The sequence below is a fragment of the Poecilia latipinna genome, unplaced genomic scaffold, assembly GCF_001443285.1.
Source record: "Poecilia latipinna isolate Pla-1442-1.1 unplaced genomic scaffold, P_latipinna-1.0 Scaffold850, whole genome shotgun sequence".
Taxonomy (NCBI): Eukaryota; Metazoa; Chordata; class Actinopteri; order Cyprinodontiformes; family Poeciliidae; genus Poecilia; species Poecilia latipinna.
Genome location: NW_015113466.1, coordinates 28,245 through 53,928, shown reverse-complemented (window position 1 = coordinate 53,928; position 25,684 = coordinate 28,245). Strand labels below are relative to the sequence as shown.

Here is a 25,684-nt window from a genome sequence, read left to right as displayed (position 1 = left end):
TTTTTAAATCCAAATCCTATTTGTCTGTGTTACTTTGAAAATATTCTTGGACATCAAATTGATAAGAACGAAGCCAAGATATTCCAAGTTAGAAACATTCAAGTCCACCAACAACATTGTTGAAAGCCTGGGCATAAAGAGATGTGCTCATAGTCCCCAGATTGTTTTATTTGAGAGCTGCATCATTACAGATCTCGTTTGTCATTTTCCAACTCAACTCTGTACTCCTTTGTGTGATGTTGGAAATGCATCTGCTTGTTGCTAAATAATAAATATTAATTTGAATTTACACCAAGCATAACATGTTGGTGAGTATAGATGTGCCAGAAGCTTTATAAACAATGGAGGAAGACTGTAACGTTTTTTTAAATTTTTTACAAATATGCAATAAATCTGTTAGAATTCTATCCTAAAATCCCACAACAGCAGCCTCATCATTCTCCATGCGTCTCACTGAAATGCAACAAAAACTAAATCAGCCGCACTTTAAATCTTTGAGCCTCCAGACCTGCAAATGCCTGGTGATAAACCAGCATAACGAGTATTTAACCTCTTCCCTGTATGAGTTGTCTGCTGGGGTTCTTTTAAATACGGCTTAGGTTGCCTGAATCTGCTCTCTTGCATTCAGGAGTCGATACCTTAATCTTTCTGCTGTGTGGTTATAGATTAGAGTTGTCACTCTCGGTCAAAAGCCAACTGTGGGTGAATTTCACATGTTGCAATACCCCACAAGGAATGATAAAAAAAATTTCCCCCCAAAATGATGCTTTAAAAATAAGAAATGACACAGTTTGCTTTCTTTACAGTATCCTCTTTAATTTTAATGCTTGACATTTTGTTTTCAACCATTTAAATGTAGAAGGAAGTGAAGCTTTTTTTTTTTTTTTACTTAATTTTGTTTTCTTATTTTGTTGTTGACTGAAATTGGAGTGTCTGGCTGAAAAAGATGAAGTGAAAGCACAGATCCTTGCCTGTGTTTCCAGGTGACAGCCATCACCACCAGTGCAGAACACTGTGAGCAGCAAATCATCTACAGCTGTCGCATGTCCCGACTGCTCAACACCCCAGGTAAGGGATGAAGATGGCATCTTAATTCACTGCAGACTCCAAAACAAGACGGCACACATGGAGGAAGCATGTTCTGTTTTCAATCACATATACGGTGCGATGGAGAGTTAATTGTACACACAAGAGTAAATAAAAGCCATAAAGCTGCTTTTATGTTTACTGGATTGTCTACTCCAGTGCCAAGAATGTCGAAAACTACATGCAAATGTTTCTTCAAAAAATAATGCACTCTCAGCTTGTTGATGTACAGCACCACCTACTCCTCTTTACTTCTGCAACTCAAACAGACCCCTGCAAAGGAGAGGAGTCCCAACTGGAATAATTTGGTTTACTTTTATTTACATTGGGTTTGACTGGATTCTCTTTACCACTCATGTGGTATATTCTGCAATAGGCCTAGTGGTTTCATATCAGTTTACTTTGGATTTGTAAAAACGTGTGTTTAATTGCTCCTTCCTAAGAGGTTTGACTTTGATCTGAGCTTCGTGTGCAGCAGCTCGGAATGTTTTCCACTAACACCCTTGATTAAACACCACTCTCATTTTTCACTATTAGAATAACAAGCTTGCAATCATTTTCTGACCTGTTTTCTTTTGGCTAAAACACACACTGCATTCCGTGCACACCCACACACATGCACTTTGCGTGCACAGAGCATGACCACAACGACCTACCTTTGAGGATAGCTTCGTAAAGAAAAAGCACTCCTAGCAATTAAAGAGAGCAAAAGCAGACAAAGAAGGTGCAGTAGATGAAACGATGGTGGATTTGTTAGGGTAATGTGTAGAAGCTTGTTTACTATGGTTGTGAGGTGAGAAACACTGGTAGGCAACCAGTAAGTGAGACATTGCAGCTCTTTGAGGATAGAAATTCCCACAAATTTCAATAGTGTTTAAAACTTTTAGGATTGGAGTAGGAGTGCTCTTTTTAGAAAAGGAATATTAGCTGAAGAGTCCTTACAAACATAGCGATTGCGTTTTGCGCTTGCTCATGCAATTGTGTCCATGGTTTTTGATTGACTGAAAGAAATAAAGGTGGTTTGTAATAGCCAGGTTTTAGTGCAGCAGACCAAAACTTTGCAATTAACTTCCATAGCAATGAAAGATGGTCCTTTCATCTACTAACGTAGCATGCACACACACACACACGCACACACACAAAGTCATACTCACTTAATATGTATTTATTTTTCTCTTTAAACCTAAAATACCAGCATGGGAACACACTCATGCCACCACACATAACCATGCAGCCAGGCAAACCTTCATTAACTAGCTTACTCCTAATTCACCACATGTAAAGTTAGGGAAATCCAATTACTCGTCTAAAATGACTGAGAAAGTAGGAGCAAGAAAAATCATTTACCCAAAAATATGCTTCATAAATGACCTGTCAGATTTCATCAAATTACACCGTCAACAGCATTTCCTTTGCGAACCACAAGCACGCATGTACACAATGGCAGATACACACTGGCTTCTCCACTACTTCCAGTTTCACTCCATTCCAGATCTCATCTATTAGCCGAGGACTGGCATTTTGAAGCCAAACGAACCATTAAATAGGAATTATATTGTGCCACCAGCACCCCTATTTTAAAAGCTAGAACAGTAATTGTTCTGAATGTTTGACCTCTTCTTAACCTCTGTCACTTATTTTGTCATTTTAACATTATTTTATCGCGTCTCTCATGTAAACACAGCCACCGTCAGCAGGCACGTTCTGTTCAGTATTCACTGATTCACAAGAGGGGAACCTGAAACTACCAGAGTGCTCTGTCCAGACGTGTGCACAGGCACACATATAGGAAAAAAAAATACACAACTTGGACACAGTAATATTTCATTTTTCTTTCCATCCTGCTTATTCCTTCTTCCATCTCATATTTTCCTCTTTCCACTCCTGCGTATATTCTACAGAATCCACATTTATCAATTTCCGCCCATCTCTCCCCTCCTCTGTAACTCATCTTTGCACTTTTCTGTATCCGTGTCTCCCCTCTCACGTTGCCTTCCTCCCTTTCTACAATTTCAGTTTTACATCTTGCATGTTTTTTGTTGTGCATATGATCGACATTCTGTCCCATCACATTGTTACTGTCTTTCTTAAAACTTTCTGAAAACACTTATTCTATTACCATTATTATAATCAGACAAATGGAGAAGAAAATACGTATGCATGTTGCTTGTTCTTTATCTACGCAAATTGCCATGGTCAAACCAAATGACTCTTGGGAGAAGTTGCCATAGTTTGTCAAAATAAAAGAAAATGCATCATAAACCAGTGCCTACACAAAAGAATATCAAACTTAAATGTTTCCTGTCTTCCCATTTCAATTAATGGCACCGCAAGAAATGTGTCTAAAGTGATTAAAAAATAATTCCTCTTGTATTGCACTGGCATTTTTGCACACTGATAAATGTAAAAAATCTTTGCATAAGCATCTATATAACATTTAATAGTTGTGATTGATGCATGGTGGCCCGATGACACAACTACTTGCTGCAGTTCTCCAAAACATGAGCTCTTCATACTCCTGTACATGTCTGCAAGAAAACATGAATCATTGCTATTTTTGTCACAGTTTCACTTACTTGAAAGACTCTTGTCTTATTCATTTTGAAGCATGTCTGAGAGAAATCAGCTTCTGTGTCTCATATATAATGTATTTAAACTATGGGGTGACAGGAAGTCTAGATTAGTGATCAGCAGTTCCTGCACATTTCAATAAGCAGAAAAAAAATGCAATGCTTAAAAAAAACTGTTGAGTCCAAATAATTGTTAGGGGTACAGTTAATTGGCACCAATGACATTGTGAGAAACAGTAGTTTCTGTTTTGTTTTTTTTTTGTTTTTTCTGACTCAAAAAATTTAGTTGAATTGAAAGATTAAATGAATGTTTTTTTTTCATTACTTTAATATGTATTTTCAGAAGAAAATATTTACTTTGCTCGTTGTCCTCTGAAGACCAGCCAGATAACTTTATGCAAGCGGAAACCTAAATAAACTTTCACTGAATTGTAGAAGGGAAATGCAGATTAAATTACAGACATCACAAACTGTGGACACACAGCCTTATGGAAGTTTTAACTTGTCAAAGCGCATGCTGTTTCTTTCTTTTCCAGCCTTTCCTTGAGGTGAATGATAGAAACATTTAAAGCATACAGGCTAATAGGGAAAAAGTATTTTTCCATCAAGTAAAGGAGCTTATTTATTCACTGAACTGTGTTTCATTGAGTGAAAAAATATGCAGGTCACAGTAAGCGCTAATATGCTGGTATTTTCCACTCGTAGAACAAAACACATCTCTCATCAAGTTGACAGCAAAAGAATGCCATTGGTATAAAAAGGGCTATTTATTTTATTACATTATATAATCCTGAATTATTTGCATGTTTTTTTTAGTTGTGAATAAATTAGTGACCAACAGAGAGAAAAGGGTTCTGGATACAACACTATTATACAGCAGATGGATGAAATTAGAGAAGATTTTCAAAAAGTGGACAATAAAGAACAGTTATAAAGTCACATATAACTATAACTTATGACTATCAATTTATGACTGATAGTCACATTCTGTGGCCAGAAACAGACTAAAGATCCTAAAATTATTTCCGTAATAAGTCCATTGTTTCACGTTAACTATGAGAATGTTTTATTCAAGCATTATATTTTGCCTTCGATTCAATATTTTCATACTTGCCGATGAATTAAACATACACCATCTAACCCACGTGTCAACTAGAGGGTTTGAAAACAATTTGACCTGGGTAAGTCGCAGCTCATGAATCCTGATTTAAAGTTTTCCCTGAACCAACTATGCACAGAATAGGAAAGGTTGAAAATTGGCCCTGGGTGCATATGATACAAACAAGGCGAACACAGGAGGAGATGAAAAAGAAACAAGGGTGACAAGAGATGAGAGATGAGTGTGGTTCAGGATAATGAGGCTGTGTGTATGTGTGGCTTTGTACCAGCCCATTCCTCTGTTACCTCTGCTCTCAATTATTGCCTCACAAGTAATAGTCAAGTAAACCGGTGCCATGTTCTGGCACACATATTCATTCAAATACTCGCATGTCTTGCGTTCAACCCTAATGACTTCACTTCCTCAGCACTGGTTAACCATCTGTTTATGTTTTTGTTTTTTTTCCCCCTCTCATCCGTGGTTTCTGATGTTCATCATTAACCTTTGCAAATGCAGCAGCAGCGGGACGCAATAGCTTCTCTCTCCTTCTCCTCTGGCTTTTAGTCTGGAGTTCTTCTTTCTGCAAATGCAACAAGTCCCGATAATGGTGCACCGCTGTGAAATAGGAACAAGGCTAGTTTGCGTTCAGCTGAATAACAAAAAAAAAAAGTTTTGTCACTCATTATGTTGAAAATTATGCATTCCCCAAACTTCTTTAGAGCTCAGTGAATTCTGCTGACTAATTCCTTGCGTGGTCTTTAAGTTTGGACACTTACTGAGGCTATTTCTTGACAGTCTCGCTGCTGTGGAGAAGTATTAACATTTTCAACAGCGACCATGTACTTGTACTCCATTTGTTTGAGATTATATCACTATTAACATCTTTTTAGATTCCATATTTTATACCATTCAGTTTTATTAGTCTATTGTGCCCCCACACAGAGCTATGTCTTTCATTACTCAACTAATGTTCTGGATACAGTGTCATTAATTTTAGAAAGAAGCCAGAGCCAGAAGCTAGAAGGAGCTGAGAGGGAACATGAACTAATATACTGAAAGACAAGAGAGAGGAAAGCTGTTACTCAGATCCTCAGGCATCTCTAATGCTATCCACTCCTCCCATCTTTCTCCCTCTTTTCCTTTCCTTACCCCCCATAGACAAGCTCCTAATTAACATTAAATTATTGTCTCACACTTGCTCTACTTTACATGTGGTGATGGGAATCAGTCCTCCTTCAAGGTTGCTGCAGCGTTTGAGCCAACACCTATATTCATTATGAGAAAAATGGACTTGTACATTTTTTTTACTACATTAACTTAACAATATCTTGCAAAAATATTCACACCTCCGAAACTTTTTCACACTTTAGCTATTGGTTTCACTCATTTGACTGGCTTGCTTCCCCAGCAGCCAAAACAGCTGCATGATGTTGGTGACTAAGAGTAGACAGTCAGTTTCACAGCAGGAGAAGTGGGTTATTTTCTGTATCAAGCCAAGACTACTTTGATCGCCTATTCGAGGGGAACAAAGGATATTTTTCGGACTCATGACCCATTTTCCTGAAAGTGGCAACATCTTTCTAAGAGCTCCAGTTCAGTGACGTGTATCTTTGTAGAGGATCTTTTACCTTCAATAAATCCAGGATGAAAGTTGTCAAATATTCAAACAGCTATGTAATTTTTAATGAGATGGATAAATAATGCAAACGTGAAAGACGGAGAGCAAGAAAATGTAGATTGTAGCCTGCTAAAATAAAACAGGTGAGCTGTTTTAGATGTGCACAGTTAAAGTAGTATTTATTTGACCAAAGAATAAGTTTTGAGCCACAGCTGGTAGCCTGGGTTACTCTCCACAGATGTGAAACCGCACATGCACAGAACGAACGGTTGCAGGGTTTGTTCTACCCATGCACTGGCGGATAATAACAAAAACAATGGCAGATAGCATTATACACTGCCTAGACGTGGAACTTTTCTCCAATCAGCATACAAAAACAGATGCAGTTTCCAGACAGAAAGTCGTGTAGGAAAAACTGCAAACCAGAGGAAACAGATGATCTGCTCAGATTGGACAAAAATTGCACTTTTTAATACATAATTTTCACAACATAGGATAGTGATAGCAGTATCATGATATCTAGATGTTTGTTTTTTTTTCAGCAAGAAAAAGGAAGCTGGTCAATGTAGAAGAGCAGATAAATTGAGTTAAATATAGGGTAACACTGAAAGCAGCAAGTTTTAAAGTAAAGACTTGGTTTACTGAAAACAAATGCAAACACTTTTCAAACGTACAATATCCTTTTACAATTAACTATTACAATTATGTTCCATTTTGCATTGATCAATCATGTAAAATACATTGAAGTGTTTAGTAGTAGAATGACAAAATGTAAATAAATGCTTTTCACAGAAGGCATTTAGAAAATATCTGGTTCCATTAAGACAGACAAATAGGCATATATGTGTCTTACTCGGGAAAACAAGTCAGTATTTTTTGTCTGCCATAGTCATACACGGCAGAACAGACTGTATATAAAACAAGGACACACAACATGACCCCTCTCAGAGATTCCCAGATCATTTACATTACATAAAGTCCTGTCTTTGGTTCCAGTTGCCTTGTAAATGTGTCATTGCCTGGGATAATGCGATCATATGTTGTGTTGACAGAGGCATGTGTCTTATCCAGCTCTGTGTCTGTCTACCTGAGTACAGCACTTACAGTTTGCAGTCACACAGGTGCCAGTGTCAAAAAGAAGTAGTATAACACTTTACACTACATTAACCTGGGGTATTACAGTCGTTTGCGAGAATAGTGTCTCATTGTTCTTTCTTTTTTTCCTTTTTATCTTCTTTCATACTGCTTGAGATTTTCTTCTTTGATTTCAAAAATGCTCCAAAGAGGTTTTTTTATTTTTTTTCCCCCAGCTTATTTCTAATTTATCATACATGCATGAATTAAGGGAATAGTAGGAAATTAATCTGGGATACCATTATGGCTGTGCAGTGTCACAAGCTGATTGCCTCTAAGCCACAGTGCGTCAATGTAGTCATTCATACAAGAGGAGGCCCAACCAAGCATTGAGTGCTAAAAAATTTACATATTCACAGTTTTTAAGATTTACTGGTGTGTTTACTTTTTTGGATTCATTCCAGCGAAAGTTGTAAGTGTAGTAGTTACTGAGTAATGTCTTACTGTGTAATGGACAATGTGTTAACCAATTTACACACAAATTTGAACACATGTTCAAAGGTGTTAAGTAAGAAAAGAATAATTATCAAAATTTTATTTTGGACACAAATGTATTCCTGACAAATGTATCTCCCCTCGAGACGAGGAGGGCCTTTCACAGTTCAGCCCATTTTGGTCATCCTGATTAAGCTCCTGATATATGAAGATCCCAGCTCATGTCAATGGTAAAACTCTGTTAAGATCTACAGAGCAGTTGTGCACCATCAGGTTCGGAGTCCTAAGGCATCCCCCGGCAAATAATAAAAGCAAGTGTTTACGTTTCGGTGTGATTTTAAATTTATTTGAACACCTGTGAGTTCCCTAAAATAACAGGCTTTTAAAAGCAACTGCATGACACAGGGCTTTTTAGACTGAAACAAAATGTTTTTAATGATATCCCTCTCTGCCCGCGCTTCTATTTGTCCAAATTACTTGTTGCTCTGCCGTTAATTAGACAGGTTCACATGGCTTGTTTGTGATTAAGCAATTAGTTGAAATTGGTGTCCTTGTCTTATTGCAAATGTACTGTGCTACTTGGGGTTATTAACAAAAGTTTTTCATTTACATTAGTTTGAAATGACCTCAACAGGGATGACCGGGAAGGTGTGCAGTCGGGTGAGATAGCCCAAAGGAAAAAAAATAGTTTAGGTGTTACGGCTACTAGTTGCCATTAGTATCGCTCATTGAGTCACCATTATATTGCACTCGGTACAACACCGGACTGGGGAGGCCCATCTGTATTTCAGGTGACATACTATGTATTGTAATAGTGTTACAATACATTTTCTTTTCCATATCTGTTTCTTATTAAAACATTGAAAGTTGTGAAACTCACCCCATGAGAAACTGTAGGTTATTTCTGCAGACATACGTATATGCCTCTGATCATATGCATAGTCCTGGCATGTTTTCTTTTCATCTGTGTCTTTTTGGTGGATGCTGTAATCTCTAAAGGTACTGTACACCTGTTGGCTTCGATATGTATTCTCATGCCCTGCCACTATCTTTCTCCTGCTAAACAGTCCATCCATGTGTTGTACTATGAATGTAAAAAAATAATAATAATAATTCTCAGAATCTGATGGTTTTTATCCTTTTTCTCCTGTGGCTCATTACATATTTACAACTATTAATTTATAAATGTTTAAAAAATATATTGATTTATGTTCAGTACTAAAAATTTTGCGATTTTTTGTTTTGTTTTTGTTTATCATAAAGAAAATTGTGTTGTTTGAAAATATTTAACAAAACTCTCATTAAAGTCTTTTCCAGCTGAGAGCATCCAAACCACACAAAGGTTGTTTTCTACCTTTGCTCTCCTCAGCCAAAATTAAACATCAGTCGGTACAACCTTACAAGGGAGTCTGTTATCCATAGACAATAGGAAACACTCAGTGCAATGCATTGTGAACCCTTGTCTAACAGTTTTGTTATTGCCATTGTTTGCATTACAATTCTGCCTGAGACAATGAACTTGCTAACAATGGTCTCAGATTTCTCTTTAGGTGAGTCAAAAGAATATGTCATATGTTTTGCTTTGACTTTATAATAATAGAAACATTAAACTGCATATAAAAATAGTGAAAAAAAAACAAACATTGCCTGACTAAAAGCACCAAAGAGAGACATATAAACACTCTACAGATATATGTTAAACAAAGCACATAGTCTGTCTAAACATATAAGGATAAATGTACAAAACCTAAATATTGGAACTAAAAGGAGAAGATATTGCATGCAATTTGATTACCTACCTCTCATTAAAGGTTTCTCAATTTTAATTTTACTTGTCCAGGTTCTTCCTTTTTTTTTCCTGTTGTGTATTTTCTTCATCTTTCCCATTTTATCTCTCTTTAAAATCAATCTCCTCTCTGAAATGGAGTGTGCTAATGGAAGGGCCGTAGGCATGCCACATATAAAGAAAGTATCCCACTCAAATAAGAGACACAAATGCACCTTAATGTACTGAAAACTTCTAGTATATCAAGTAACCTTTTTTAGTTCTACATTTTTTTATGTCCATGAAAAATTTCCTGATGATATTATGTGATATAGTAATATCTAATGCACATTTTGATCCAGGTGTTTACATGCACCATTATCATGTACTCACTATCTGACATTAAATCAGCTACTTTGATTTAGTCTCTTCCTGCAAAGTTCGCATATGAAATCCGTCTTTTTTTTTTTTTGCTCTGTTAGTCTTTCAGTTACTTCAACAGGTTAGGCCATGTTATTTAGAGGTGAAATCCATCTTAACACATTTTCTTTTTTATATTTCTTTCTTACTCAAAGATGGTCAGTACAACATTGAACATGGCAGCAACCAGGGTTTAGCTCATCAAATCAATTCAACAATACTGATGGGTTATCAACCAATTCAAAGAGTATAAACTGACAGACAAAAAGAGACAAGAAACAAACACACATTGTACTCTGCAGCAACAGCTTAGTGGGGAAAGAGAGAAGAATCGTTGGAAGTTCTTCAAAATACTGGTTCCCTTCTCTGTGTAGATGCAACACCTCAAATGAAAAGCTGATGAAATTATAAAAGGCATCTGGAAAAGTGAAATTGACTCACTTAATGAGTCGCAATAATGTCTTTTAATTTGCAGTGAATTTTCCTCTCCAAGGTTGCCTGGAATAACAACTGTCGGGGAGATGTAGTGCGTGACCACAAATGGATCATCAGACTTTAAGAAGCCCCTCATCCTTGCATGACATGCAACTTTTCTAAACCCTGTCTTACACTCATTTATATTGAAAATCAAGACATATTCCCACATTGGTTTTCTTGCTAAGCATGCATATTTGAATTTGGAAGTGCACAGATTGCTGGTTAGCGTGATGATGTTGGCGACAATCACTGGAGGCGGTTTTAACTCGGCTCTCGGATTACAGCGGGATATTGGGGCACAGAGAGATTAGACCAACTGGAGAAACAACAGGAGGAAAAAAACAAAACGGGGAAATATCTTTCAGTGATGCTAATGAAGCAACACAGGGAGGGAGGTTGATTATCTAACTTGACCTTGAGGGGATATGAAATGAACCCAAGAAAGTTGCATTAAAAAGTTTGCACATTTTTACATAGCAGGGCATGTGTTTATCAGTGAGTCTATTTGTAAGCTATTTGCTTTAACATCAGTTCTATTGTAAATCTATTGTTTGTCTATTACCGAGTTATTGTGACAAAGAAGCGTGTAAAAGACATAGTTCTGCAGAGCAATTTGTGTCCTGTCTTTCAAATGGGGAGACTAAACTAACTACTGAATATTCATGATGTTTGTCTTATCAAATGTTGACATACCATGTGACATTCTCTCATAATTACCCAGCTCCATTAGCATATGTGTGCATTTGTCTGCCTTATGTTTAAATTTCCACCCTTTGGTTCCTAAGCAGTCAAGCATGATAAACGTACTGGTGATCAGAAAATAATAGTTATGAACAACTTAAATACTTTCCATTATTTGAAGAAAGGATGGAGTTTCAGGTTTGTTTTTTTTTTTGAGACAATCAGTCATGAAAATAAGAACTTCTGTTCAAAAACGTATATTACAATTATGCAAGATTATGTCTAAAAACACCTGTGATGCTCAAGCTCCTTTGACAACTTTCAGGACATAAAAAAGAAGATAAGAGACACTTCTTGTCCCACTGCTATTACTCAAAGAAAGTGTCATTTTTTCCTTTAGAATGTAATTCACATATGATAGTAGCTAATCCTAGGATCACCTTTTAGAACATCACTGTATTGCTTCCCTCAAATAGCAGATAGTTTTATTCTGCTCTGTTATGTATAAATATGACATTTAATCTTTAGATTGACGTATCGTGTGTGTACGTGTGCGTGTGTGTGTGTGTGTGTGTGTGTGTGTGTGTGTGTGTGTGTGTGTGTGTGTGTGTAAAAATGTACACTAATACTTTACACTGTATATTAAAATAAATTTAAACCGATTAGCTCGCCGACCATCAAAAACATAAGTATTATCAAATGGCGCAGTTCATAATTTCATCTTCTTTACCCATTGGTGGCCTGATGCACAGAGACATACCAAATCCACTACTGAGAAAGATTGAAGACAATTTTACCAGAAGCTGTTTTAGTCATGTATTTTAAAGCAAAAACATTTTTCAAAATTGTAGACTCTGCTTTTATGAAAGGTTGGCAAATACCGGCTCTTCTTTTTGTGTTTTTTTTTTTTTTCTGCACAGTAGCTCATTTTGGAAAACAAAAATATGAAGTATATGAAAAATAATGTGTCTGCTCTAAAAGATGTACAAGTAAGAACCAGTAAAACCCCATGTGGTTTAATCTTACTTTTATGTTACTTCCTATATCAGAAATTAAACCAATTCTAAAAAAAATTCAAAACGGCAACTGCGATACAACGCTGACCTGAATTAGTGGTAAAAGTATCTGTGCATTATCCTCTGTCTCACAGTCGACCCCTATGAGGGATACTGCTAACCTGCTGTTATCCCACATATTGTTTTTAGAGGTTATTTGTTTATTGAGGCTCTTACAGTAAAATGTAATCGGATTAACTGATATCTTTGTATGTCATCCACCATTTATCCTTTCCTTGTTCGCTATCAGAGAAGAACATTTAATCCTGCATCCACATTTTTTGTTGACTTTTGTCTTTGAACAAATGTGCTAGATTATTGTGTAAAGACTCGGAGGCAGGCTGATTACAGATGGCTCGGGTATTTTTAGTGAAATAAAGTTGTCTTTCCTCAGTTATGCAAAATTGCAGGACACTTATATTATATATATATATATATATATATATATATATATATATATATATATATATATATATCTGTGTAGGTATGTATGTGCATCTATGATCAACATCTTATTTAAAAGACAAAAAAATAGATTTCAGTGTTCGGTTCCAATTTTCAAGAGAAAAAAAAGTCACAGTTCCTTCCATCTCATCAGAAGTCAAACTGCGTTCAGCATTTTGAGTGATTTGCTTTGTTTAGCGTCTTTGACATCAAGTGAGTGAAGGTGACGGAAGCAGTAGCTGTCTCATTTTCTTCCGTAAAGCCTATTATAAGAAAAAACAATCTCGGGAACGGTTTAGAAAATGGTTCATATTTCATCCCTTCAAAGCTCCATCACAGTTTCCTTGCCTTTGGATGGTTTTGAAACACTATTTTATAGTCGGGAGAGTTTTTTTTTTTTTTTTTTTCCCACAATGCAGTCTAATTCATTCGCATCTAGGGAGGCATTTTGTCAATCTCCCCTTTGATATAATTCAGAATATAAGGTACTAAAATATATAGCTAATGGTCCCCACGGCAATTGATTTGGATCATGATCAAAGAACAGCCATGAAGTTATGCAGTAACAACATAACTGGTATGTTACTTTTGTAGTTTATGCGCATAACGCAAAGCAGCAATGTTTTTGTATCACAACTGCAAGAAAATGCTGAAATGGGAGATTATTATCCAGAGCTACTGTCATCTTGTTGTGGGTCAGGCTGATACATACAAGACAGATTCAAGGGACAGAATACTGTCATGCTGAACTCATTAGGCAGAGTAACAGCTGGACATTCACAAACATCTGCACCATGTTTGCTCTCTACACTTAACTGCTTAACCTGATCTTTAAAACCTATTGGCATTCAGACCCCGTTGGGTCATGTGCAGATCTGACTGCTCATGCGCTTTCTTCCTCACATTCACGTGCATCTACGAGGACCTCTTTTTCCTGTCACACACACACACACACAAACACCGTGAACCCAGTCGCCCTCACGACTTCTTAATTTTCCAGCAGTGTAGGCAAGTGGCATCGGGCAGTTTGTCCCCCTGACAAGGGTCACCAACCTAGGGGAGAGAGCTCTCTTTCCTTGCGCTGACTGCTCGGATGACTCCTGTGCATTCACCGAGATAAACACTTTAAGAGGGGGAGAAGGGAGAGTGGGAGGAAGGAGGAAATGAAATGGAGATGGGTGGAACTGAGGGAGGGTAACACAAAGAATGGGGAAATGAGACCTAGTGATCAGGAGAGGAAGGGGGAATAGCAGGTGGAGCAGAGGGATAGAGCTGGGTCAGGCTGGCAGCATGACCGGTGTAGGTGAGGATGAGAGCAGGGGATCGAGGTGTTGGGGGAGCCTTGTGAACCACAGCATGATGGATCACGATGTTAGCGGATAAGACGGCTGTTGAGAGGGGACATGCTTGGCTTGTCAAAAGCAGCTTTTGTCAGGAAGCTACAAACAGGCACACACACATAGTCACACTGGGAGAAGAGCTGTACATGTAGAAGAGAGACAAGAGAAAGGGAGGGAGAGGCAGGACATTATGTACCACTGTGCTTGGCAATTTTTATGTCTTAAATAATAAAAGGATTCCAAGCCTTCAACCTGCTTTTTATGGAGTCATTCAAGAAAATAATCTGTGTGCAGATCCACTTTTTCTACTTTGTGGGTTCTATTTCTCTTTCTCTATTTCTCTCTGCATATGTATAAATACACAGATCATTGACCCAAGCAAGGTGAGATCCACATTTATATTGTTAAAGCCTTTAATAAAAGGTCAGTATAAAACCAGAAGAGCTAACGAGTTGTTATAAGTACGTACTTCTACAGGGCTTTGTCTACAATCCTCAAAAGGACTGCAGACAAGCAAGTTAGCAGGTATTGTCAAGTCTAGATGAACCATGCTCATACACTTCTTACCTTCCAATGAATGCTGAAGTAAATGTAAGATAAATGTAAATTGCATACTAAAATAACATGTCAAAACAGTTTTAAGATGGTTTCTCATGGTCTATTTTTTTTTCACAAAGCCAGTGACTGTTGAACATAGATGTGTAAAAAAGAAAAGGATTTTTTAATTATTGCGATTCCAGTTACTAAGCAAAGGCAGTTATAAGCACGTGTCCTTTTAGCCTTGACTTAAAGGAAGTCAATGTTTCAGCATGTTTGTATGTTTCTGGAAGTTTGTTGTTTGAAGTTGGCAAAGTAAATTTAAACCAGAAGACCTGAGTGGTCTGGAAGATTACAATGACGGCAGATCTATAATGTGTTTTGGTGCTAAGCCACTTAGTGATTTATAAAATAAAAAAGTATGTTGAATTCTATTATGTGAGCTACTAGCAGCCATTTCAGAGACTGGGGTTATGTGCTCTATTTTCATGATGTTTTTGAGAACAGCAGCAGCTTTCTGGATCAGCTGATTGACTTTTCAGGAAGACACAGTTGCAGTAGTCAGACTAAAGATGAACACATAGATGAGTTTCTCTAGATCTTGCTGGGACATTAGCCCTTTAATCCTGGAAATGTTCTTCAGGTGATTGAAGGCCAACTTTGTAACCTTCATGCTCTTAAGGTTCAGACCTGAGTCCATCATTGGACCCAGCTTTTGAGCCTGCGCTGTAGTTTTAAACTGTAGTAGCTGAAGCTGTGTGCTGACTCCGAGTCCAAATTTAATCCACAAATACTTCAGTTTTGTTTGTATTTAAATGAGGAAAGTTATGGCACGTCCAGGCATTTTCAGCTCCATTTCTCATGTGTTTCAGAAAGATTATGTTAGTGCTGCATGATCTCTGTGGGTGGCTCCACATTAACTACAAATGTGAAGCCACATATTTGTAGCTAATGTGTTGGTCACATTGCATACATGTTAATGTATGTGGCCGTTCTATTTGAAAGTTATGATTCATCCAATAAATGTGTGTTTTCTTTTCTAAAAAATAAAAATAAATAAAAACATTTTATCATTTGGGGGTATCTGGACGGTGTAATGTTGTCAGTGCCCAGCCTGTTTAGTTTGAATGCTCAACGCTGTTGTGTTGGAAAATGCTAGTTGTTGATTTTTATAAAATGTCAGAAAAAAAACTGAGAGTCAGAAATTTGCAATAAGAACTTCACATGTATTTTTTACTTATTTTATTCAATATTTTAAACTAAATTAATATTTCAACCTGAAATAAAAATTTCAGGTTAAAAACTAAGCTCAGTGCACAGTTTTATTTATTTATTTTTTAATCCTTCGGAATTAAAAAGGTTTCTTACGACCCCAATACACCGAGCCGGCAACCAGTCATGCATATCGTCTCCTGTGTCCAAAGCATCTGTCTCTCTTTTTGTTTTTGTTTTTGTAATGCAGTAATGCACCGTTGAGCTCGTCGCATTCTTTCAGCCTAGTTCAACATTTGGAAGAGGCACATGGTCTTTCAGTGAGGGAGGTTTGCAATGTAGTGTGACAGAAACCAAAAGCTGCATCATATTGATTTATTTAATGTCTTCAAAACTGAATAAAAAAAGACCAACTGATGATCACGATTCAGGAGAGAGCAGCTCCACATGACAGGACAAACTGGCGATAAGTAAAATAAGAAGGGCTTCTTTTCTCGATTCATTCCAAATGGCTGCTAAATATAAAATATTACTCTGAGTTCATCACTCCATTAAGTTGGGGAATTTGCTATTTTTATTTTTTTTTTAGAAATATGTGCTCTGTAATTGTTGCAAAGTCTGAATAGTAAACTTGTCCAAAAAACCCAAATTGCTTAAATTCTGTGCTTTACAAAGATCTTGTCTATTGTGTTGTTTTATAAAGATGCACTGACGAAGCCTCCTGTTTTAAATAACAAAAAAAGAAAAAATGGTTGAACATCTTAGCTTGTTCCATGAAGGAACTTTTTTTTTTCTATTTTTTTAGTCTCTTGTTGACAAGATGTCACCTTATCTTAATAAGGGTCATTATTTTGTTTTAAGTTTACTTGTTGCAAACCCTTTGAGCTCTGAATTATGCAAATTGTCCTTGTATCTCAGTCGTGTTCAGGGCACCTTTCCTCAGCTCAGATTAATCCCGTCTAATTACAGACGCAAACAGTTTGATATATTTGTAAGCACCTCTTCACTTCTGTAGGTGCAAGCCGAGCAAAAGCAGCAGCAGCAGTTCAGTTCAAATCGAGTCCAGTTGACTGATTAGCGTCTGATGTTCAAATTACTTCCACAGAAAACCCACGGCAAACTACGGACTTCTGAACTCATGGCAATAACTGTGTTTAACAAGCAAATTTAACAGAAAACAAAATGAATTATTCAGGGCTTTAATCCAACCGCGTTTGTTGAGAATCACAAATTAAAGACCCCCTGCAGTGGTCTGAACTCTCTATGTGAAGCACTTCCCAGACTTACAGTAGTTTACTAGCTACTGCAACTAGCAACTTCTAATGCAAAGTTAATTAAAATCCTGTGTTTGAAGGAACAAAAAAAAAAAAAAAAAATAAATCATTATACTGCCAGCTAATAATCTTGTCTACCTAAAATATATTTTTTAGAAATATGGTTGTCCTATAAATTTTTTAGTTCGCTAAATTATTGATACATTTTTATATAGCAGTACATCTGAAATACAGGTTGTCTTTAAAATATAAGGCGGGCTTTAAATCATTTCTTTGGCTTCTTTATGCTTCCATCTTCTCTCTCTCTCTTTTTTTTTTTTATAATTTTGATGCCCCTTCATTTAACAACTACCTCCTGAAGCTACTTGTATACCTTACTATGCAAAATATTTATTCTAATTTATCTCTCAAAGCACATGGCAAAGACGGCATAAAAAAGCCAATTTCATACTGAGTGACTATATTCCATGTATCGACTTATCAAATATAATCTATTTTTCATTCCCAGTAATGGTAAATAAAAAGCACATAGAAAAGCTAAATGTCTGCCATTGAAAGCTTATTTGCTGTTTATGTTTTCCTGTGGAGGCACTAAAACCTTTTGCTCTCTCAGCTGCAGTGCAAAGATGGAGTCGGGGTTATTTTCTTTAAAACTCTTACTTTCAGTTGTTTCATTCGTATAATGTGTGCAGGGACTTTCAACTCACCGAGTGAGTGCGTTTGGTACGAGAAGCTTTTTGGGACTTGTGGAGTGGAAAATAGCACACCATTGCGACAATGAGAAATATTACAGCTGAAGGCTCAGGGATGTCATGGCGCTCTCCATCCATTCTGCCTCACTTGGAAGCGATACGTTTTTATTGTCATTTGTTGTCTGCAACGTATCACACTGACTATGGCATGCACAATATGACTCTATCATAACAAAGCTGCCATCCATTTTTAAAGGTTCTGTAGATATGGAAGTGTGTTTTTTTTTTTTTCATAAACAGTCAACCAAGAGCTGAACTATTGGGAAAAGTCCAAATACCAGAGGAGAGGAATGAAATAGATCTGAAGGAATAAGAATACTTAATGACGCACAAAACAGAGAAACAAGAGATGAAAAAGCGTGAAAGGTAGAACCCTCTAATGATGCTTCCCGCTGTGCTGTACTGCAGGTAACCGGGAGACTGCCGATCTTTCCACACAGCTTCTCCTGACTCCCTCTTACAAGGCAGTTATGAAATTATCATAATCCATTTTCAGGGTGCACTGGAAGAGCCATTCCATGTGGTGGGCTGTAAACTGAGATTAGATTCACACCGTGATGTAAAGGCATCTCTGCAAATGCAAATGTAGAGGGGATTTAAACCCAGTTCCGTTTTCTGGACCTTCAAAGGACAGAACATTTCATGACGTGGCCTTAAACAGACTTCAGACCAAAGCAAAAACCTTTTCCTTTTTTTTTTTTTTTTTCTGTTTTCGGACTTGCATTAGAGCCATTCCAAGTTTCTTAAAATGATTACTCTTCATTTATCTGAACAAACTAAATTCAGGGGATATGGCAGAAACCGTGTGAGAAAGCAAGTCACAGAGAGGGTGTACAAGATATCCTCTAAATTTAAGGGCAAACATAAGGATCTAAGTGAAGAAACTCCAGCAGTATTACATCTTTGTCAGCCAGCTGTGATGCATATATATTTGAAATACATGTTTCAAAGGAAGCCGCCCCTGAAATGAGAAACTCCAAGTGAAACTAAGTGTGTGTTTACATCAGCACGGTGTGTGTGCATATCTAATGTAAGGATTCCTCAGAGTTACCTGTTTAAGTATATACTCGCAGTGTCTGTGTTACGGTAAAGGGCTACATGTCTGCGGTTCCCAGCTTGCCTTGGGCCATCCTGTGGTGTTTAAATCTGTGTATCATCTGTCGTTTAGCCTTCTATCCCTGTGGCTCTGAAAGGCCTGCTGCCTCCTCAGTGTTTGGCGCGCCGCAATGTTTGCAGTACAATAACCCAGGCAAGCTAACAGGATCACATAACGCAGCATGACTACTGCAAGCAAGAGTACGGGTGCCGGTATTGTACAGCCTTATAGATGCTCCAAACTTGACACGCTTGGATCTTTCTCTCATTCAACTCAAAAGCTTTGATCGTTGTCCATCTTTTCCTTTTGTCCTAATTTTATCAAAATTGAGTCTTTTTTTTATATATTATTGTGTTTCACATTTGTTTTGCAACTTATACTTAAAATAATACCAGTTTATCCCCGTTTACCACCAGTGCACACGACATGTATTCCCCCAATAAAGCTAATTTAACATCTGCTTTGCAGAAGATTTTTTGAATAGGTTGCAGGTTGACTGAAGGAACTTTATCCTAAATAAAAGTGGATGACGATGCTTTTCATCAGAAAGAGCCTCGAAAGTATGAGCACAAATGTCATGATTTTCACGTCGTCATAAAACAAATCTTTGTTTGCAACAATAATTGTCAGCTCCACAGAATGTCTTCAATTCTGGGTGTCAGCGTTTTACCAGTCTCTCTTGTTCTCTGTGTCCAGTTCAGTTCTAGTCTCCAGCGAGGGCTCGGCACCTTGCTCGTTGTTTTCACTGTCGTATTGTGTTATGAATTTAGTGCTTGTGGGGCATTTAACAAAATGTGTGTGGCCCCGAAACATACAAAGAGCAATTGCTCTTTGATTGCTCCATAAAATGTTTGACATTTCTCTCTAGGCCAGTAAGTGTGTTCTTTGGCAATGGTAAGGTCTTCGGCACATGTTGTTTTTCCTCACCAACCTGATCACTTGGCTTGAACGTGTCCTGTTGAGCTGATGGTTCAGTTACCAGAATCAGCAGCGTGTGCATCATGACTGGTAGGATTGTTGGTTTTCTACTCAGTTACCAAGTTATTTACTATGCAAAACATAGCGATGCTGACTTGCTGTTGTTTTTAACACAACAGTATTTTCTTTACTTTAAAATATAAAATAAAATGGTTATTGGGAAGGACAGACGGTAGCAGAGCATAGGGCACTTTAAAAAGTAAAATGTTTCTCATATTTAAAGTAAGTATAATTTCACATTGACCTCCTGTTTGAGTAAATTAAATAAGTCACATATAACAGACCTTTTGATGTTCTCTAAGCTTTAGACGTACTTCTTAAGTAGATGCATTGCTTTTAGTCCTGAAAAGGAATTTCCTGTTTTCAGCCCATCAGTCCACAATATTCCACTTTTTAAAGCTGTGAGATTATGTGTTATTTGCCATTAAACAAACCCATTCATTGATTTGTAAAGCATACTTTTAATTCATTTGCTAAGAACAAGAAAGTAAAAGATTTTTTTCCATGCCATCAAAGGAATCGCAAGTCATTTTTCATGAATGATTTAGGTTTGGCTCACCGGCACCTCACTTTTTCAGACAACTTGACTCTAGATCCCTATTTTTTTTCTAGAGAGTGATTGCTTAACTGCAGAGTCCACTGAGAGGGCTATGATAAATTGCAAAAGCCACCGACTTGAACTACCTCTCCCTCTTTCTGTCTCCCATGGTGGTTAGCTGCTGTTGCTTGTGGGCTTTGGTTCCTGCAAAGTTTCAGAAAAGAAAAAGAGCATGCCAGCAGAGCAGACAATCATGTCTTCGTCTCTACCCCCAAGGCCCTATGCTTCATCTCAATAAGTTGTATTACTTCCAGTGCATACCAGTTGGAAATTGTATTTGGAATTAGGCTGACATGTGAGGGTGTGTGTATGTCTTCATTTATGAGGCCATTTCCTGTCCGAGTATCTGAATGTATAGCTGTATCCTTCACAAAAAAACTGAACTTTCCGGCAAAATTAGGTTATTTTTCATGCTGATAAATGGGCTACAGAGGAAGAAAGAATAGAGGTATAATTGAGTAGGAATCAAAAGATGAATGGAGTCTTGAAGAGAAGTTTGACAAGTGAAGAGCAAGGCAGGGGGAAAAAAAGCAAAAACTAACAGATAAGGAAGCTAAATAAGAACAAAGACGCTCTCAGATGGAGGAAATTAAATGTGAAGCAGTTCGGTTAGTGTTTTCCATTACGCTGCATTAGCCTTTCTCTTCTGTACTGTCCATCTGTCATGTAACAACAAAGCAGAGAAGCGGGAAGATAAGGAAGATGTAGAGGATGAATACAGGAGGAACAGACAAACACTAAATAGATCGGAATAAACTGTGAAGTTTTTTTTTGTTTTTTTCTGTATTTTCCAGTTTTCCTTGTCTAAACTTTCAGCTCAGATGCCAACTAGAATCGCAATACCTTATTGGTGTGGAGATATCTAAAAATTGGTTCAGAACCTCAAGTGTTTGTTGCTGTGCCTCGTTAGTAACAAATCTGCTGTATTCGGCTCACTGACCCCTCAACTGTGATTTAATGTCAATGTTTTCTTTCGCTCTTTCAGCCCTCATTCCAATTACTGCAGCTCTTTCTGTCACTATCTCCCTGCTGTCTGATTCCTGTTCGCTGTTTACTGCCAACCACCCTGAAGGTCGTGACAGTCCATCACCTTTCCATGTCACCGTTCAGCATCTTGCAAAGCACACTGGTGCATGTCATTAAATTTCACTGTCGTTCTTCTGCATACTGTAGGGTCTGTTTGTGTGCTTGTTTTGTTTAAGCACACATTTGAAAGTATGTCGCCTGGCCAAATAAGAAATCAAGTCATTGAGGCATAAAAATGAACCCTACCTACAATATCAGTAGGTTCAAGACTGCACAAACAAGGTTAAAAAAAAAGGAGGAATAAAGTATGAAATAAAAAATAAAAACAATCCACAGACAGAGAGAGGGATACTTAAAGCAGTGGCATGAAGCGTAAAAAGAAAATTGAAAACTAAGTACAAACATATGCATGTATACGCTGAGGGAGCTGTTCAGCAGACTGGAATCAAGGATATGTTCAGGCCCAAACAAAATGTGGTCAAACAATTCTTAAATGAAAATGGTAGTAGAAAGCCTAGCAGTGCACAGATGCTACTGTTTCAGTTTAAATACGGCTGTAGACTGCATTTCCTTTAGTACAACTGATAAATGAGAGAAAATGCACCTTGATTCCAGCTTAAAATAGGTATGCGTTGCTTTCAGATTGAACATGCCCCAGCTAAGCAGAAAGGGCGACAGAGTTCAGGTGATGTGGAAAAACCCGGGTAGCTGGGAAAGTGGGAAGTCTCTGGGTTAAAGAGATATGCGAGTAGCTCAGAAAAACACATTGATTAAAGTGCAGAAAAAAATGTGATGCTGTTCTTTCTCAAATGAACAGTGAGCTATCCGTCCGTAGGCATGTAGCCAACACGAAAAAGGTCATGTGCAAAATACTCTTTGTGGCACAACTGCACATCACGTAGCAAACATTTTTCCCACTGTGGAACATGGTGGTGGCTGTATCATGCTGTGGTGAGCATCCTCTACAGCAAGGACAAATTATAGTTGATGAGAAAAATAAATGGGTCCAAATATAGAGAGATCATGGTGGAAAATCTGCAGCAACAGACTAGACTGGGGAGGAAGTTTATCTGAGCCACCAGAGCTACAATTTCATGGATTCCCTCATGCAGATTTGTTTACTGAAATGGCCCAGTTAATGTCCAGACCTAAAAACGGACCTCAACAGATGATTTCTATCTGCCTTGAACTGTATGCAAGGAAGAATGGTCAGACATTTCAGTGTTAAAACTTCCAAAGCTGAAAGAAATATGTCTTAAAAAGCACTTGCAGCTGTTATTTTAAAGGATTGATGCACCAGGGCCCAATTTAAATGAAAGCCACACTTTGTTTTTGAAAAGATTTTTTAAAAGCATATATTAATCTTCCTTCCATTTCCACTACTTTGTGTTAATTTATCAAGTCAGATTTATGGACTGTAATGTGACAGAGTGGAATAGTTCAAGGGGTATGAATATTTGTGAGAACTACAATTTCTTTTTACCTTTTGAGGGAACACTTGTTGCATATATATATATATATATATATATATATATATATATATATATATATATATATATATATATATATATATGTGTGTGTGTTTTGCGCAAAGTAATGATTATTTCAGGCAGCATAGATATGATGCCAACCACATAGCTTCTCAGTCTTTATTACACTGAATTCCTTCAAAAAGTTTTGGTTTGATGTGTTTGAGAGAACTGTGTAACGGCATCATTAAAACACCAAATGGGGAATTATCTTTTCAGCAATACTTCCACCAACCAAAAAGAGGAGCTGCAAAAACGTACAGGCATTGGTAGCATGGCGGCTTGTCTCCTTCAGAGAGAGTCTTCTCAAGAACAGCGCAAATACTAAGAGATGAAAATGCATCAGCCCATCCAAGCAGAGGATAATGAGTCTTTCACCATTTCATGCACAGCATTAAACTTTTTAGTATCCATAGAACAGAGGTTTAATGCACCTGATCCACTGATTTCATTTAACATAACAAAGCTCGAAAAGAACCCAAAGGATGCTTTATTTAGCTAAGTCATTTAAAAGACATCCAATTATAGATTTTAAAACATCTTGAAAATCAGCACTTTTTCTTCCTGTTATTTATTATGTAGTGGTTGGTGATGATAAAGAAGTAAATTTGAACAATGAAGTTCAAACTGCAGATCGTGATGTTGAGAAGCTAATTAAAGCTACAAAAGCAAGGTCTAGGGGCGCCGGGTGGCTCAGATGGTAGAGGGCGTGCATCATCTGCAAAGGCTGTAGTCCTCATGCGGTTGCCCCGGCTATTTGCTCCATGTCTCCCCCTTTTCTCTCTCCTGCTTATTTCCTGTCCATTTACTTTTTTAATAAAGGCCACTAGAGCCTAACAAATTGTAATAAAAAGACAGGATTTGCAGCAACATCCCATCAACCTTTATGTGGCATCGGTGAAATACTGACGGTGATTTTCAAACACGAGAAATATAACATGAGCACTTCAGTGTGATTCTTAGAAATGCATTTGAAGGTTTTTGTTTTTATGTCATGAAAACAAAATTTAAAAAGCATTTAAAAATCTAAAAAGAAATGCTCTAAATACAGCTTAGGAGCCTTTCCTTTCATCAATATTTTCTAACAGAATGTGCGTTCAATTCTTGAAGAAGACCGTAAATTGTACACAGATAAAACACATTTTGTTTATGTCTGATTTATGTCTAAAGAGGATGTGTTATTTGTTTATAGGAGATAATAATTTTAATGAACTCCGTCTTCACCACTGCTAAATAATCTCGTCATTATTAATTTGCAGTGCCAATCGTGTTTAACTCCATTACTGTTAACATTGTGTGCCCTAATTCCACCCTTATGACTGTATTCATTTTGTTGTGCTTGCATGCATTCATGCAGTTGATTAAAAGATGTTAAGCAGTGATATTTCATTTAGTGACTCTGCCTCACAATCAAGGGAGAGTTCTGCACACTGAACACAATCCAACACTGTAATTTACATCGAAATGGTGTCTCAGGAAGGACCTTCGGGAATTATGACAGAGGCTTTGGCATTTGGGAATGTCAGAGCTGCAGGACTTCAGTTTAGCAGCCTGCAATTGTGATCCCAGTTGAGGTCACTCCCAACCGATCATCTTGTATTTCCCTAAGGGCTCTTTGAGAATTACCTTTTCATGTAGTCGTAAGCACCTTGATGCATTGTTGTAATCCACCAAATGGGTGAAGTATTTCCCATGCAAGAGACGAGACGACGGCGACTGTATCTTGGCAATATCATAAAACCGTGACTTGAACACAAATAGGGTCTATTATTATGCTGAGACTCGGCACATAGAATCAGACATGGTTCTGTCAATCTGCAATGTGACGGCAGGTATTTTGAAAATGAAATAGGATGCATTGAAATTAAGTGTAGTGACAGTAGAAAACTGATTACATCTGTATAATTTCAGATCATGCCATGTATTTTATTATAAGCTTACTAAAGATCTTACTAAATACCTTTTGTTCCATAAAATTTATGTACCTTTGTCTTGAAAATCATGTCTCCAAAAACTGTTGGGCACCTGTATTTCAGTTTATTGAATTTTTTTTTTTTCAGTTAATTTGGAGATTTGCTGAAATTGCTACAAACATTCTCACAACAGCTATTGCATTTCTCGAAACAATTAGCACATACTCCAAAACATACTTGACAACCTGTAATAACATGTCACTTCTTCAAAATGGATAGTTCAATTCTCAAAAGCAAGTATTCGTGTCAGTGAAAGTGTTGGTGTCATCAAAATGAAAAGTACTGACACCACGTTTATGAACAAGATGGTGAAATGGCTTTGCCGTGTTTTCATTATGACACTTCATTCACTCTGGAAGTGCAGAAAAAATCCGATTTTGGTGACACAACCTACAGCTCTATACACTATTTATGCAGCTATTTGAAAATTAAAGTTACAGATTTTTGTTCAGTTGATGTAGTGCATTCTTTGAATTAAGATTATCTTAGCTTGCTACTTTAGTTTCCACAATGATTTTTTTTTTTTTTTTTTTTTTTTTTTTTTTTCTTTTTGGGGGAAATTTTTTTTTTTTTTTAAAAATTAAA

At 37.2% G+C, this 25,684-nt stretch overlaps 1 protein-coding gene across 2 annotated transcripts in view; it reads left to right on the top strand.

Annotated features, from left to right (window-relative positions):
* LOC106956856 (contactin-associated protein-like 2) overlaps positions 1-25,684 on the top strand; it is a 226,538-nt gene that overhangs the window by 175,134 nt on the left and 25,720 nt on the right. For both annotated transcript variants that reach the window (XM_015047932.1, XM_015047933.1), the window contains exon 15: positions 984-1,068. In XM_015047932.1, coding sequence (XP_014903418.1) covers positions 984-1,068 — 85 coding nt within the window. The remainder of the gene's footprint in view (positions 1-983; positions 1,069-25,684) is intronic.